The sequence below is a fragment of the Nannospalax galili genome, unplaced genomic scaffold (genome assembly GCF_000622305.1).
Source record: "Nannospalax galili isolate Female #2095 unplaced genomic scaffold, S.galili_v1.0 scaffold440, whole genome shotgun sequence".
Classification (NCBI taxonomy): Eukaryota; Metazoa; Chordata; class Mammalia; order Rodentia; family Spalacidae; genus Nannospalax; species Nannospalax galili.
In genome coordinates, this window is record NW_008347189.1 from 1,498,461 (window position 1) to 1,513,755 (window position 15,295).

General features: G+C 38.7%; 2 protein-coding genes across 9 annotated transcripts in view; one reads left to right on the forward strand and one right to left on the reverse strand.

Moving 5' to 3' along the window:
- The window catches only part of Bmp2k (BMP2 inducible kinase), a 133,142-nt gene extending 118,389 nt beyond the window's left edge, over positions 1–14,753 (forward strand). The window contains exon 16 of the mRNA XM_008843694.3: positions 9,275–14,753. Coding sequence (XP_008841916.1) covers positions 9,275–10,686 — 1,412 coding nt within the window. The 3' untranslated portion in view covers positions 10,687–14,753. The remainder of the gene's footprint in view (positions 1–9,274) is intronic.
- Paqr3 (progestin and adipoQ receptor family member 3) overlaps positions 1–15,295 on the reverse strand; it is a 36,738-nt gene that overhangs the window by 1,303 nt on the left and 20,140 nt on the right. For 4 of the 8 annotated variants that reach the window (XR_003851203.1, XR_003851202.1, XR_003851205.1 and 1 more), the window contains one exon: positions 12,963–13,750. The exons of 1 other annotated variant lie outside the window; for it this stretch is intronic. The gene's annotated coding sequence lies outside the window, so the exon portion shown is untranslated. Of the gene's footprint in view, positions 1–10,072; positions 10,713–12,962; positions 13,751–15,295 lie in introns of those variants that run through there. 3 more of the 8 variants (XR_003851204.1, XR_607633.3, XM_029568592.1) reach the window with 2 other exon arrangements.

Genomic DNA, 15,295 nt, shown 5'->3' on the forward strand with positions numbered 1-15,295 from the left:
CTGGAATTCACTATGTAGGCCAGGTTGGCCTTGAACTCACAGAGATCCTCCTGCCTCTGCCTCCCAAGTGCTGGGATTAAAGGCGTGTGCCACCACGCCCGGCAAGATCCCACTTTTAAAGATGAAGTATTTAATGCTGGGCGTGGTGGTGCACACCTTTAATCCTAGCACTCAGGAGGCAGAGGAAGGCAGATCTCTGTGAGTTCAAGGCCAGCTGGGGCTACAGGGAGACCCTGTCTCAAAAAGACCAAGTATTTAAAATCATTTGTAGCAAATATATGGACATCTAGCCAATGAAAAAAACCTGTTGGATATTGCCTGCAAATTTGAATATGAAGTTCAAGTTATTATTTAGATTATGCAAGACTATATATCTTTGAAATTTCAACACCTAGAAGCTCTCTTTTGTGAAAACTTACAAAACTAGAATTGGCAGTTTGAGTTCTTACACTCTTTTGGTGAATTTATGTTCTTGCATGCTTTTGGAGGGGTAAACTGTTTTTTTCAGAACTGCTTAGTGGCTTTTGCCTTTGCTACTCATTTTCCAGTTCACTAGTAACAGGAGAATCGCCTGTCGGTTTCTAAATGCATACAGGAACACAGTTGTTTCACAGCCTGTAAGGTGATAAGCTTCAAAGTTAGGTACTGTCTTAATTCATCTTTGAAAGCCATACAATACCTGGCTGAATAAACTTATTATCAAAGTATACTTTGATAATCCAGTCTTCTAAACTTTCATATACCCACCAATATTTAGTGAACTTTCACTAAGTAAGGTAATTATTAATGTTCAGATCTATCAGATAAGTTCCATCATTTCTGCATTTTATAAAAAATATGTTTATGGGGCTGGAGAGATGGCTCAGCAGTTCAGAGCACTGACTGCTCTTGCAGAGGAACTGGGTTCGATTCCCAGCACCTACATGGCAGCTATGAACTGTCCTTAACTCCAGTTCCAGGGGAATCCGAAGCCCTCTTCTGACCTCCACAGCATTGCACGACACAGGTGCACTCATATACATGCAGGCAATACACTCATACACATAAAATTAAAATGATAAAATATTTTTTAAAAATGTTAAAATAATGCTTATTTATTTGAATGTTTATATTGTGTACATTTTATAAAGTTGAGGTTTATTTTTAATGTAAGACTTGAAAATTTCTTGAAATTAACTTTTTAACTTGAAATTAACTATAGACTATAAAATGTTCTTTAAGTACTTAACACAGCTCAATAAAAAAAAAAACCAGTTGAAACAGAAATAGTAAGTACCAATGCTCATAGTTATTTTTCCCTTCTCAGGAATGCAAGACAGAACTGTGGTTGTGTTTTGTAATGAATTGCTAGACTGTTGAATATTTGCAAGTAGTGAAACTCTACTGGTATTCTGAGTGTGTACAGTCTATAGGTCAGAATTTGAATCTTCACCAGGAGAAATCACTGTGGCTTTACTATATGTGATTCTAAACTTTGGTAGTTGTCAGATTCCTTACATATAAAGAGAAATTGAACTAAATCTCTAGAAATCCCTTGTTAAGCTCTCAAGATACGGTTGAAGCTATGAAACAGGGTTAAGGTTACAGAACGTATGGAAAGGAGAGAAAGCCAAGCTCTGAGCTTTGGGTGGTACTAGCATATTATCTTTGAAATGGTAGAAGCCATAATGGTCCACTTATATGGAAAACAGGAAGGAAATTTTCGAAGATGTGGTTAAAATGGAGAAAAACAACAAGATCTCTAGGAAAGATCATAGCAGACATTATAGATCATTTTCACCCTGGTGTTGTAGGAGCCCAGTACTCAGGAGTTAAAAAATAGTATGTGAAAAACTCATGGCACTACATTTGTACACTTGTTAATATTACTTTCTGATCCTTTGACTCATTTCTTAGTACCATTAGAAGTACATAGTTAGGCACTTCATCAAGATGGTGTAGGACAGTAGCAGTAACAGTAATAGCCCTTCACTGAACACTTACCAGGGCCAGCACTGCTGCACATTCGTCATGTGGACTTTCACTTTGATTCTTGCTACAAATATGTGAGGCAGCTACTGCTACCCATTTTACAGATGAAAAAAAGTAAAGTATGCAAGGTGTGGTGGCACACACCTTTAATTCCAGTACTTGGGAGTTCCAGGCCAGCTTGCAGCTACATAGTAAGACCCTGTCTCAAAGAATAAATAAATACATAAATCCCCTAAATAATGCAAAATTCTAAATAGGTCTTCAAAGCCACTTTTATTTAGTGCCTTATACTGATGAAGAGGAATTATACTGTATATTTTTATGTAGACCATTACCAAATGGTTAGTGTATTTCACTTGTTTAGTAAATGCTTATTACCGAGGCTCCTGAATAATTGAAACATTATTAACTATAACTATGTTGCGATCGCAACTGTATATATGAGTATATGAGTTATGTAAAGTAAAACTTTTTTTTTTTTTTAGGAAGGGTCTCACTGTGTAGCCCCATCTGACCTGGCTTTGTAGACCAGGTTGACCTTGAACTCATAGAGATGCATAAGCCTCTGCCTCCCAGGTGCTGGGATGGGATTAAAGACATGCATTGCCATAGCCAGCCCAAACAGTGACACTTTTAATGAGAAGAATTTGTGAAGTACTAGCTGTTCTGACATTTACTTCAGTGATGCTTCCTTTGCTCTAACATGTCTTAAAAGTACTTAAAAGAAAAAAGACAGCCATTTTTATATTAATAATGCAAATCTCAGAAGATAGTGGAGATTATTAGGATTTAGGATGTATTGAATTATAAAGCAACATATTTAGGATATACTCTTGGGAAATTAACTTCAGCAGTGAGATAATCCCAATTAAATTTCATAATAAATCAAATACATATTATTTAATAACTGAGAAGCACTGTTCCCAGAAACAAATAATGGGATATCTGAAGTTTTCTTCTGATCCAGTATTTATTTCTATATTTAATTTTTTAAGTTACAAGAATGTGTTTAGGCAAAGAAATGAATTGTGAATGCTCACCACACCTCTTAGCCAGAGGATGTTACACAGTTGTGACTCTCTAGCGAAATAACTGAAGTGCTATATGCCATAGACTTGTAACCAGCTTAAAATACTTTTCTCAACCATCTTTGTGCCTATGGGACAGGTCTAAAAAAGTCAAAATACATTTGGCTTTTTGTATCCTTGAATTCAGCCAACTGGATTGAAAATTTTTAAATTAAATGAAGATGCATCTAAACTGAACACACAGCCTGTTTTCTAGTTATTATTCCCTAAACAGTACAGTATACCAACAATATATATAACATGTCCACTGCATTAGGAATTATAGGTTCTCTAGATAGAGGTGTTTTAAGGTATATAGGAATAAGTGGTAGATTATGTGTACATATTGCATTTTTATAAGACATAGGAGTGTTAGATTTGGGTATTTGTGGGAAGTTATTGTTAGCCTTCAAAACCAAGGGATATTAAAACAATTTTAATTTTTGTGTAATTTCCATTTCTTATCTCATGCAGTTTTGTAATGAAGAAAAGATGATTAAGTAGATTGTTGCTACTGCAGAAAGTGATTCACCTTATCTAGGATTATTGCAGTTTATAAGCCTGGACTTCTTCAGCAGGCGGTGCTGTAGTCTGACTTTGTGAGCTCATATTGTGCTTGATAGTGCTTTACACTGCTGCCCTTTGTGGGTTTGCCTAGAGCCACATTACTGCTCTTGACTTAAATAGCTTATAAAGGAGCAGACATTTGGAGAAACAGAGAATCATTTAAACAGTGTCACAGTGGGTTCCGAGAATATGGAATGAAAAAGGATTCTGATAAGTAGTTTTGATTGTTGCTTTAGTTTATGAAGGAGAGACTGTATTAAAAGCACTGTCTACATAAATCAGTTGCCCATACTTTTTCAAGTTACAAAATTAGCATTTCTGGTGGTGTGTCTTTTCTTGCTTATTTTGAAAGCATTCCTTTCCTGTTTGTAATGCTGTATTCTCAAATGTAGCTATTTCAAGATAAGATACAGTTTCCAGGATTAAAAATGCACTGGTATGTGGGTATGTATTTGCTCATTTGCTTATTTTGCATCACTTTTCAAGTTGACCTGATAATTCTTTTGGATTGGCCATAGCTTGCTTCTTCTCCTCTTCCTTCTCCCGTACTTTTCCCTCTCACTTAGATTCACCTTTCTGCATGGAACCCACAGAGGAATTCAGAAGGTCATCAAGATGTGGGGTGAAATAACTGAATTTGCTCCTTGTTGCAAGTGATGACAGAATTACTAGCAGGCACTGTTCACAAGGCAATGTGAAGTTAACCTGTTGCTAACCTGTTCTGCTCATGAAGAATGAATAGAGTAGCTGTGTTTCTGGCAGGATTGTTACCAGGTTTTTCGTCGTTGTTTCTTAATTATCCACAGGCAGGGAATAACAGTAAAAGGATAAAGTAAAAGTGACATCTGAAAAGGAAGGCTTTTTCCTTCTTCCCTTGGGAACACGTACACAAATCATGGTTCTTCTATTGTAAATGCAGGAAAACTGGGAACAGTCTAGATGTGTTAGTGATACACAAGTTGTACATACAGCATCCTACCATGTTTTCACAAGAAACCATGAATTATGTTTGTACTTAAAAAGATACATTAAAATGTTAAGTAAAAAAAACCCACACAAACGTAAATTCATAGTCAGTTATAAAAATATCTTTGTGTGGCACTTTACACTGTACAGTGCTGAGCAGCTGACGAAGGACAGTCAGGAAAGCAACTGGTATATTCTGGAAAATACTGTGGTCATTTGGGGGAAGGAAAGAGCAACCTTTAAGAGGACTGAAATTGCCGGGTGGTTAACACATGCCTTTAATTTCCATTACTCAGGAGGTGTCATGTAGTGACAGGTCTACATAGTGAGACCCTGACTCAGTACTCTTCCCCCTTCAAAAGAGAAGACTGGAATTGGAATTTGAGAATAACAAAAAGGTGGATTGAATGACACTAAGATGGAATGTCTACTCTGTGTTAAATGTCCCAGAAGATCCTTCAGGAATAAAATTTAAGTTCTCTAGAAGTGGAAAAGTTTCTAGACAAGCTGTAGAGTAGCATTTTCTCAAAGTGCTTGTTTCCTAATTGTTTATAAAGGTTAACATACGCTACCCATAAATAAAAACAGAGAAGCAAATTTGGGAAATATGGGGTTTCATAAAGTGTGATTCTTTTGTGTAGGACTCTAACATAACAAATGAAGAATGAAGGCAGAACATAGGGGAAATCCTTTGATAAACCTGGTTGTCCTGAACTACAGGTTTGTTCTTGTTAAGAGATTACATAGGGATAATACCACAGATGTCAGGTGTGAGGGATGCGTATGTGGTCCTCTGTGAGTGAGTTAAGTACTTTTAGGAGCTAGTAAATCTATCTTTGAGAAAATATTTTTGAGTGAGGATGACTCAGAGTCTTCTGGAACCATACATATTTTGATTTGAGTAAAAATTCACAAAAATCAAGGAGTAATCTTTGTTTTTAACAACAGAAGAATGCTGTATGGGAGAACAGTCAAACCTGAGTCTGCAGCATTTGATTTGTCCTGATTTATGATAACAAACATGACAGCTTTTAGCTGGTTTTAAGGACCTGGCAGATAATGGTGTTGAAGCATAAGCTGATGAAAGTTCTTTGCATTCTTCTCTCCCAATCACTCCACAGCCTCACTACTGAGGTCAACAACGTTGACAACAAACTGAAAAGGATGAGTGTCTGAAAGGCCATTTTCTGTCCATTTCCTAGGTGTGTACTGGGCAGCTCAGGTCTGATACCACCCCTGTATACACTCCGTTCTTGGCATCTGTGACACTGCACTCACCTAGGTTTGCTCCTTGGCTGGTACTTTTCAGCTTGTGTTGCAGGCATGTTGTCTTCTTTGGCTGACTTTGGAATGTTCTGTGCCTGAAGGCCCCATCTTCGGCCTTCTTTTCTTTTGCACTGTGTTAGGTGATGATCCTATAATCTGTGACCATCCCTGTATCCTCTTCTCTATGGTGATGACTCCCAGATGTGGTTTCTTCATCCAAAATTAAGCTTTGCACCGAAGCCACTGAGTATCTTCACACTTGGCTGTCTCACAAGTACATCAAGGTCAAGGTGTCCCAGACCAGTATTTTGATCTCTTCTTCCCAATGTCTGTGTTATAGTACCACCATCTATTATGTTTCCTTTCCAGATTGTCATTGAGGATGGAGGCCAACAAATCTCAGATCACATAACTGTGGTAACTACTTCTGTTCCTGAATGTCCCTCATCCCCACACCTTTGCCCTCCTTTTTACTCTTTTCTGTATAGCGGTCTTCTTTTTGGAATATAAATGGAATTATGACCACCTTTTCTTTGTATGCATGTGGATATGTGTTTGTGTGTATGTCTGCATTGTGTGTGTGTGTGTGTGTGTGTGTACATGTTGAGGCAGGACAAAGTGAATGTTGTTCCTCAAGTGCCATCCACTTTTAAAGAAAATTCTATTACATTTACTGAGGGGGAGAGGAGGGAGATTATGTGGGCATGCATGTGGAGATCCGAGGACAAGTGGGGCGGTTGTGTGTGTGTGTGTCAGTTCTTTGCTTCCACTGTGGATCCCAGGGATCAAACTCAGGTTGTCAGGCCTGGCTGCAAATGCCCTTATCTGGTGAGCTATCTTGTTGCTCCACCTTGTTTCCTGAGACAAGTTCTCTGTTTCTTGGAACGCACCAGGTAGCCTAGGTTGGTTTGCCAATGAGCCCAAAGGATCCACTGTCTGCCTCCCCAGCACTGAGATTACAAGTGTATGCCATGATATTCAGCTTTTTATGTGGGTTCTGGCACTCAAATAGCATAATAGTCCCCTTTCTTGTGATGCATCAGTCACAATGGCCCATTTTCACTATCTCAAGGTACCAGTCTTTTTATTTGGAGCAGCCTCCACCTTATCCTTTCTTTGCATGGCTGCTCCTTCCCATGGTTTAGTCCTGTCTTCTCCTTTGGGAGGCCTTTACTGATCACCCACAGTCTGGGCATCATGAGTTTGTGTGCCTATTCACCCTCCTATGACTTCAGAGCATGAGTCTCAATGCTTTCTGGTTGAAAGAATATGCAAGTTAATGAATTCTAAGCTAAAAATATCCCCAGAAGGTGACTGGCTGAATTTTTATTATATTCCTTTATATTTAATATTGGTAAGAACAGAGTAGTCATTTTCATAAATATTAATTCTGCACAGTGCTATGACAGATTAGTGAGATTTGTGATGTTAATGACAGACAACTACAATACTGTAGGGTTGGTAAGTAGGCATTATACTGGTTCATCAGAGCACCTAGGACAGAATGGGCATCTTTTATGGGTAGTTCTGAAGGGCTATGACTTTTAGTGGGGTTTTTCAGTATGTCCGTGGCCATGAGCCTGTCAGATGGGTTAGGGGGAGGTAGAAGGGTATTCATACTCAGGTGCAATGTTGCAGTGGGGGAATGATGTTGAGACAGCCAAGTGTCCCTTGATTCCCTAAGTCTGTTACTGTCCTATTCCTGACAGCAAGTTTTGAGAAGCTGGATAGCTACTTAGTTCCTGAGTTTCCATAGTAAGAGTTCGGGTGTGGGCATGGTTGTAATAAAGTGTATCATAGAAGACATCGGGGTTTATAGCCAAAGATACGGTAGTACAGAACACCACATGAAGGGTGGGACTTCTCAGAGCTACTGGAAGATCCCAGATAGGTAGCTGGTCATTTGGTTACTTTTTCAGAAAAATCATTGTGGTGAGACTATAAAGGAGCATACTGAGGGCTGTGTACTTGAGGCAGAGAAGCATGTTTGGAAGTCTGAGTGTGTAGGTGAGGGATGCATAACAAGGGAACAGATAGACAACAGGGTGAGACTGGAAGACTCAGACATTTAAAGCTTCAGTAACTGACGGGAAGAGGGGAGATGGACTTGATGTCTGCTGGCCTGAGGCCTGCATAGGTAGAGGTATAGTTTACTAATGTAGAAGGAACTGATGAGGATCGTATCCTAAGAGGAGAGGTGATAATTTTTTAAACTACTGATTTTCAAGTAATGGTCCAGCATTACAATGGTCTTGGATGCGTCTTCTCAGGAGATAACTACTAGAGATCTTAGTCTGGAATTTAGGATCATGATCCTAAAAGAATCAACCAAAATTGTTGGTGTACTTGGCAGAGTGCAAATAGACCTTGAGGAGAGGTTGCAGAGGGAGAGAGAGCCAAGGATGGAACGCTGGAAAATGTATTTAAGATGTTAGTGAAAGAGGATCTGCAGTTGTAGGAAGATGACAGTGTGGACTTCTCAGAGAAGGAAGTAACTGCAGTCTCAGTAGCCAGAGACTACCGAGTGCATGACGGAAAGTTCCTTGATCATGAGCTGATTACTTTCTGTGACTACAGATTAAACTTCCACCTGTCCCTAATTGTTGGCAAAGTATCTTAGTCAAAGTATGTGTATAGATTGATTCCCATCTCTAGAAACAGTACGCCAAAGTATGAGAAAGGCAGCATATTTTCAGGTAAATACATTTCTTAATTTTTATAACAGTTAAATTGTAAAGCACTGTATTTGGTCTAGTTTTATTACTTACTTATTCGCATCCCAATGATTACATTTTTTAAAGACAACATGCTTTTAATTTACACCTGTGTGTCTAACACTGCAGTTAAAGGAAGATGTGCAGCCAGAGAAGGCAGATATCTTTGGTGCAATCTCAGTAAATGTCCTTGGTAGTCTATCTTCATGTCAAAGTTGGCCTTTGGTTTGATCAGGCTGTGAGAGATACATCCATGCCAACTCAAAATACTAATTTTTAGAAAGCCAAGTGTGGATGTTAAAAAAAAAGTGACACAGGTAGGTCGGCAGAGACAGTGATGAGAAGACATAATGAGTTGAAATGTGAGCAGGAGGTGGTGTGGAGACTGTGGGGTCTGAACAGTTGGTATTCAGCTGGGTAATCTTTGATGATGGGGGAGTGAGAAGATGTACTTTTCTGTTATATTCAGGGTCCTGTTTAAGGTGCTGTGGATACAGTTTATCTGTCATTGAGGACCCATAGTACGTAGGTAGTGTGTAAGGTACAGAGCTGAGTATGTCTGTCTGCATTACAGGATGTAGCCACCTGCCTTAGGACAAGGGCCAAGAACTGACAACACCTTTCTTGTAAGAGAACTACTGCAGGATGTGTAAGGCCATGCATTTGTGTAAATGGGTATGTAAATAATTAGAACGCTATAACAAATTTTCTTTGATTCTTTAGGTTCTCCTGAAAAGAAAGTTGAGCATTCTACAAATAAAAAGAACAGTACTTCAAACCCTACCAAAAATGGAAAAGTTGGTCCCATATGTAAAGATCAGCAGACTGCAAAGAAAACCTCAGAGAATCCATCAGTACGGGCACAAATACAGAAGGGGAATGATGATTCTGAAAGTGATTTTGAGTCCGATCCCCCTTCTCCTAAGAGCAGCGAAGAAGAGGAGCAAGAGGATGAAGAGGTTCAGGGAGAACAAGGAGACTTTAATGATGACGACACTGAGCCAGAAAACCTGGGTCACAGGCCTCTCCTCATGGATTCTGAAGATGAGGAAGAGGAGGAGAAACATAGCTCTGATTCTGAGTATGAACAGGTTAAAGCAAAGTATAGTGACATGAACCCTGTGTACAGAGGTACATCTGGTGGTGGGCAGAGCCCAGACCCTAACATAGCACTCCTCCCCCCAGCCCTCTCACCCTCTGAGGCAGAGACGCCCCATCAGGAGTTTGATGTGTTTGGTGCTGTTCCCTTCTTTGCAGTGCACACTCAACAGCCCCAGCATGGTGAAAATGAGAAGAATCTCTCCCAGCAGACATTTCCAGAGCAAGAAGAGTTCGATGTGTTCTCAAAGGCACCCTTCAGCAAGAAAGTGAACGTACAGGACTGCTCTGCAACACGGCCTGAGGCACTTAATCTACCCAGCCAGCCCAAAAGTGTAGACATATTTGGCTTCACACCCTTTCAGCCCTTTTCCACATCAACAAGTAAAAGTGAAAGCAAGGAGGACCTTTTTGGGCTTGTGCCCTTTGAAGAAATAACTGGGAGTCAGCAGCAGAAAGTCAAACAGCGTAGCTTGCAGAAACTGTCCTCTCGGCAGAGACGCACAAAGCAGGACATGTCCAAAAGCAACGGGAAGCGCCATCACGGCACCCCAACCAGCACAAAGAAGACTCTGAAGCCTCCCTACCGCACCCCTGAGAGACCTCGCAGGCACAAGAAGGTGGGCCGCCGAGACTCGCAAAGCAGCAATGAGTTTTTAACCATCTCAGACTCCAAGGAGAACATCAGCGTTGCACTGAATGATGGCAAAGACAGGAGCAATGTTCTGCAACCTGAGGAGGGTCTGTTGGACCCCTTTGGTGCCAAGCCTTTCCATCCTCCAGACCTTCCATGGCACCAGTCCCATCAGGGCCTGAGCGACATCTGTGTTGATCACAATACCATCTTGCCTGGATGGCCAAGACAGAATTCATTACATGGGTCATTCCATAGTGCAGATGCGTTGAAAATGGATGACTTTGGTGCTGTGCCCTTTACAGAACTTGTGGTACAAAGCATCCCGCCACATCAGTCCCAACAGTCCCAGCCAGTTGAATTAGACCCATTCGGTGCTGCTCCATTTCCTTCTAAACAGTAGATACAGACGGCTCTTGGAATTAACTCCTGTTTCAAAAAAGTATGAATAGTTTTATGAATTTGAAAGAAAATTTATTTGTATAGTTGTTTGTATCATTCATTCTTACAGGTTAATCAGGATAGCTGATTTTAAAGTAAACCAAATAGAAGAAGGAAATCTCTCTACAGGTAGCTAGTTAATGCATCTTTCAAACAGGAGGGAGCTAATCTGAAAGCTCTGAGGCCTTCTCTGGTATAGTGGCACAAGAGATGCAGGCGTGGTACTGGGAGGGAAAGCACAGGGAACCGTGCAAGTGTGCAGCCAACCAGGAGGGACAGGAAAGAGGGGCCGCTTTTCATATCAGAACGTCACTTATGTGCACATCCCAGATCCAGCCTTCAAACCAGGCTGACTTGTACATGCAGGTTGTGTTTATGAATGCTCAGAAAGGTCTTTTCTCTTTTCCACCCAGAAGAAAAGTTGAGCTCTCTGGAAGAATCAGCACAGTATCTGCAGAGTGCAGACCAGTTCATACACCTTTCTCTACAAAGCAGAGCCAGAAGTAACTATTGTGCCTACAACTCTGCTGCATTCTTCAAAACAAGTGCCATTAATATGGAATATCTAATAAGTATATGAAATAATGTACATATTGACTCAGTTTAGCTCTTCTGTAGTGCATACATCAAACCATGTAGGTAGGTGATAAAAATATGATTTTTAATCTGTCAAAAAATAAATTTTTAAAAATATGGAATGCTTAATAGAAGCCTACAGCAAAAATATAAAGAGCGATATCTGGCATTTGAAAAATGTAAAAGAATGGTATGTAAAAAAGAAAAAAGTGAATACTTTAGAAATACTCTATATTGTTTTTGAATGGCTTCTTGCCAAAACCTTTTTCCATCATGTCCCCAGTGAAGCACAGTGATAAAAAGTGGGGGGACAAGGGTTATATAGAAATTTTATTTCAGGAAATATGTAGCTGAATCCTTAAAAATTTAATGTTTACAGTGGAAAATCATGTTGGATTTAATAATGTTCCTTATAATTACCACCTTCACCAAATATTCCCCAAGTTATGAGCACCAATTATTTTAGTTCGGGTGGGTGAAGTAGTTTTAATAAAGTGCACAGAACAGTGACACTGATAAAGCCTTACTGGTGGGACGCACACATCCTGCTGCCAGGACCTCTGCACGAACAGCCAGACCACAGTGGGTAAGGATTAGATTGAGGGACTAGGGACTTAATTCTGCTAGCTGTCTGCATCTTTAGTGAAAAGAACCCAGCTACCAAATTGCCTTTCTTTATACCACCAATCATAATCAGAAACTTGAAATTTTACAGAAATTGCTTTTAATGATAGCAATTATGTATGAATTAATGTGAATATACTATCTGTGCTTGTGTCTGTTTTGTTATAACTGTCTGTCTCTATCAGACTAACATTTAGAAGTTTCTAGAATTGTTAACAGCTATTTACAAAAAGGGATAAACTTTTATCACTGGCATTCTCCTTGATTGCTCTATTTTAAATTAAGTATCTTTACCCTCAATTAAAGTGTGTCTTCTGGGTAATCTTATTAAAATCTCTTACAGTGCCCAGTAGGATAAATTATTTGCCTATTTCCACAGTTCTGAACTTGGAATGAAGCAAAGTATATGTAACTCAATCACACATTCAGCTCTTACTGCTGCCTTTTGTCTTCTGCATGTTCAAATCAGTTTGAAAAGTGGCTGGGAAACAGTATATGAATCACAATGTAGCAGAGGCAGTCAGGCATTATGTCTCTACCTAGAGCTGCAGCATACCAATCACTGTCCTTGTGCCAAAGGAAAATACTGTTTGCACCTTTTTTTCTGATTCTCAGGTTAATTAACATTGCTAATACAAATGTTCAAGTAGGTCTTTTTTAAACTACAAAATAGATTCAAGTGAAACTTTCTATTAAGAGTTGATTACACACAGTAAATTTGTGAACTACACAGTAGGTTTTGTATCAAACAGAAGATGTTATCATTTAGAAGGGTAGTAGATGAACTCATGTGGTCTCCTGAGATGTAAATATGAAATTGTAGTTTTATGTGTTCTTCAATACACTGAATTAAGTGATTACTGATGTAGACACTTTAACTTGTGCTGGATAAATTCTTCGAAAAGAACTCTGCATAGCTTAAAATGTTTACATTGTTGTTTATTGTAGCAGTCTGGTGACTTCCTCTTTTGAGACTAGCTCAGAGGAAAGATTTAGTATTTAACAAAGATCCAGTGGGACAGTTTTTTTGTGTTGACGTCAGAGGCATTTTCTCAAGGTGTAGAGATTCGGACTTCCATATTCAGTCTTCCCACCTACCACTGTCACTCCATACAGCTGATGCTAGGGTCAAATTCCTTTATGAGAATTAAACTCCCAAGGCATGTAAAAGCATTTAGCCAGTATCCAGCACGAGTGGCTCTATTATGGGATGGCCCAGTTCTGGTTTAAGGAATGTCAATTGGGTGTGCCCTGTGCTTCTAAGTAAGCAAAGTAGTCATAACTCTAAACCTGTTATACTTGAACATCACTAAGGGAAGTAACATTAAGAACCTAGTAAGAATCTACGGCCAAAGTTGTTTCCTAGCAGCTTTAATATTGCTTGTTAACTTTGAATCATGTGTTAAAAAGTGGACCATCTGTTTAACTTTCATTACTTCACTAAAATGTTAGTACTGGGAAATACCAGCTTTTGTAGTAAAAAAAAAAAAAATGTATCTGCTAAGATGTAAAAATTGCTCAGTATATACAGTTGGAGGAGAAAAAGTTTGTCATAAGCTGGATGAAAATGTAACTGACTAGAACTGTAAGCCCCTCACCCTGTATGTGTGCACTTGGGTACAGTTAGTGAAAAACGTGGATTCAGAGCAATGCACCTTTCAGTCCTACCCTGTTTCCTGTTTAACAGGACCGACTATTATGTCCATCTTGCTGGTGGAATACAGAGGTGGAGTCCGCTCTTCTGTGCTGGCATTCACCAAGCAGACTGGTCTGAAGGCTCAGCCACTTGCTGGGTTTATCTTAGGTTTTGGTACTTCACATAAGCACTGTTAGAAGGTACAAGTGTATTAGTGTCACTAGTTCTGAAGAGTTTGGGTACATTTGTTCTAATATATACAGAATGTGTAGTGAACTTTTTCTTTTTTAGCAGAACTAGTCTCATCAATTTAGGTCCAATTATTGACAGTCTACTGTGAGAAGGAGATGACATATCTACTGTGAGAATAGCAAATGATTGTTTGAAGACTTTCATACTCAGTGGTGTTTTTATTAAGACACATACATGCATGTATATCACATCTCTACTATGGAGTTAATGTGAATTTTTAAAAAATGGCAATCATGTTTTTTTAAAAAAAGAACATTCACTACTAGTGAGGGTTTACAGAAGCCACTAAAAGAAGGAAGGAGATGAAAATACAAAGGGTCATCATTTTAGTTTTTTTTAATTTTCAGAATTGTGTTATTACTATGCTCTTTTGTTTTTGAAAAGTTTCATTTAATAGAAGTAGAAGCAACTTGTTTTTTTCTTTTGTGGTGCTGGGGATTGAACTGGGGCCTTGCACATGCTAGGCAAGTGCTCTACCACTGAGCTACACCTCCAGCATGGAAGCTACTTTTTAATTGCTGGCCAACAGCTTTAAGTGCACTTTCTTTGATTACACTTCCAGTTTTGTTAAACTTGAATTTTCTGAAGCCTTTTATGTACCACTAGCAAATAACTTTAACCTTTAAACAAACAGGACTTACATCTTTTAGTTTTGTTCTAATTGTTTTAAATAAACTTGCTAAAGTAACTTAAGTCCTCAGAGATAGTTGGGAAACTGTTATGAAATAGAATTCAGTTGCTCTTCACCTCGATACCTAATTAAGCACTAATTTTATTACTTTATTGCCTTTACAATGCTTATTCTTGAATTCTATCCTTGATTGACTATTGTGTTTGAAATTTAAAGTTATTTTCTTACTGTATTTATCATACCTACTGTTTTAATAATCTGCCTTCTTTAAATGCAATAAATCCCAAATGGGTTGCTTATTCTTTATAATCAGTGACTCTGGAGTTTTTTTTTTTTTTTTTTTTTTTAATTATTTGTCTTATTAAAAGTTTCACTATAAGCTTCTATACAGTTCATTCTCACCCCAGGATTGTGAATCTGTTCTTAAAGATTTATGTTGGGATTTATATAAGAAAATTTACTTGACTTTATTTCTCTGCAAGAAGAATACTTAGGAGCACAACTATCACAGCTCTACTGATGCTTACTGTGATGATAAGGTCAGAACGTAAGATTTTTAACACGCCTCCTGAATAACTTGTTTGGCATAGTTTCCACATTGTTACTTACTTTTTCAACTCTTAAAAGATTGTTAAAAATATTTGATTAAATATTTTAGAACTTGACTATGTCAGAAAAGAGGCTTTGGCATATTAAAGAGATGAGCTATGTCATCACTAATGCTGGTGAAGGAGTTGCAGTATTGTGGAGTATAGATTGGTGGCTTGTAGCAGTTCCTCAGTCATGACCAAGGTTCATCTTATTTCATATGAATGAAATTCTGTTTTGAAGTAGTAACATTTATCTAAAGTT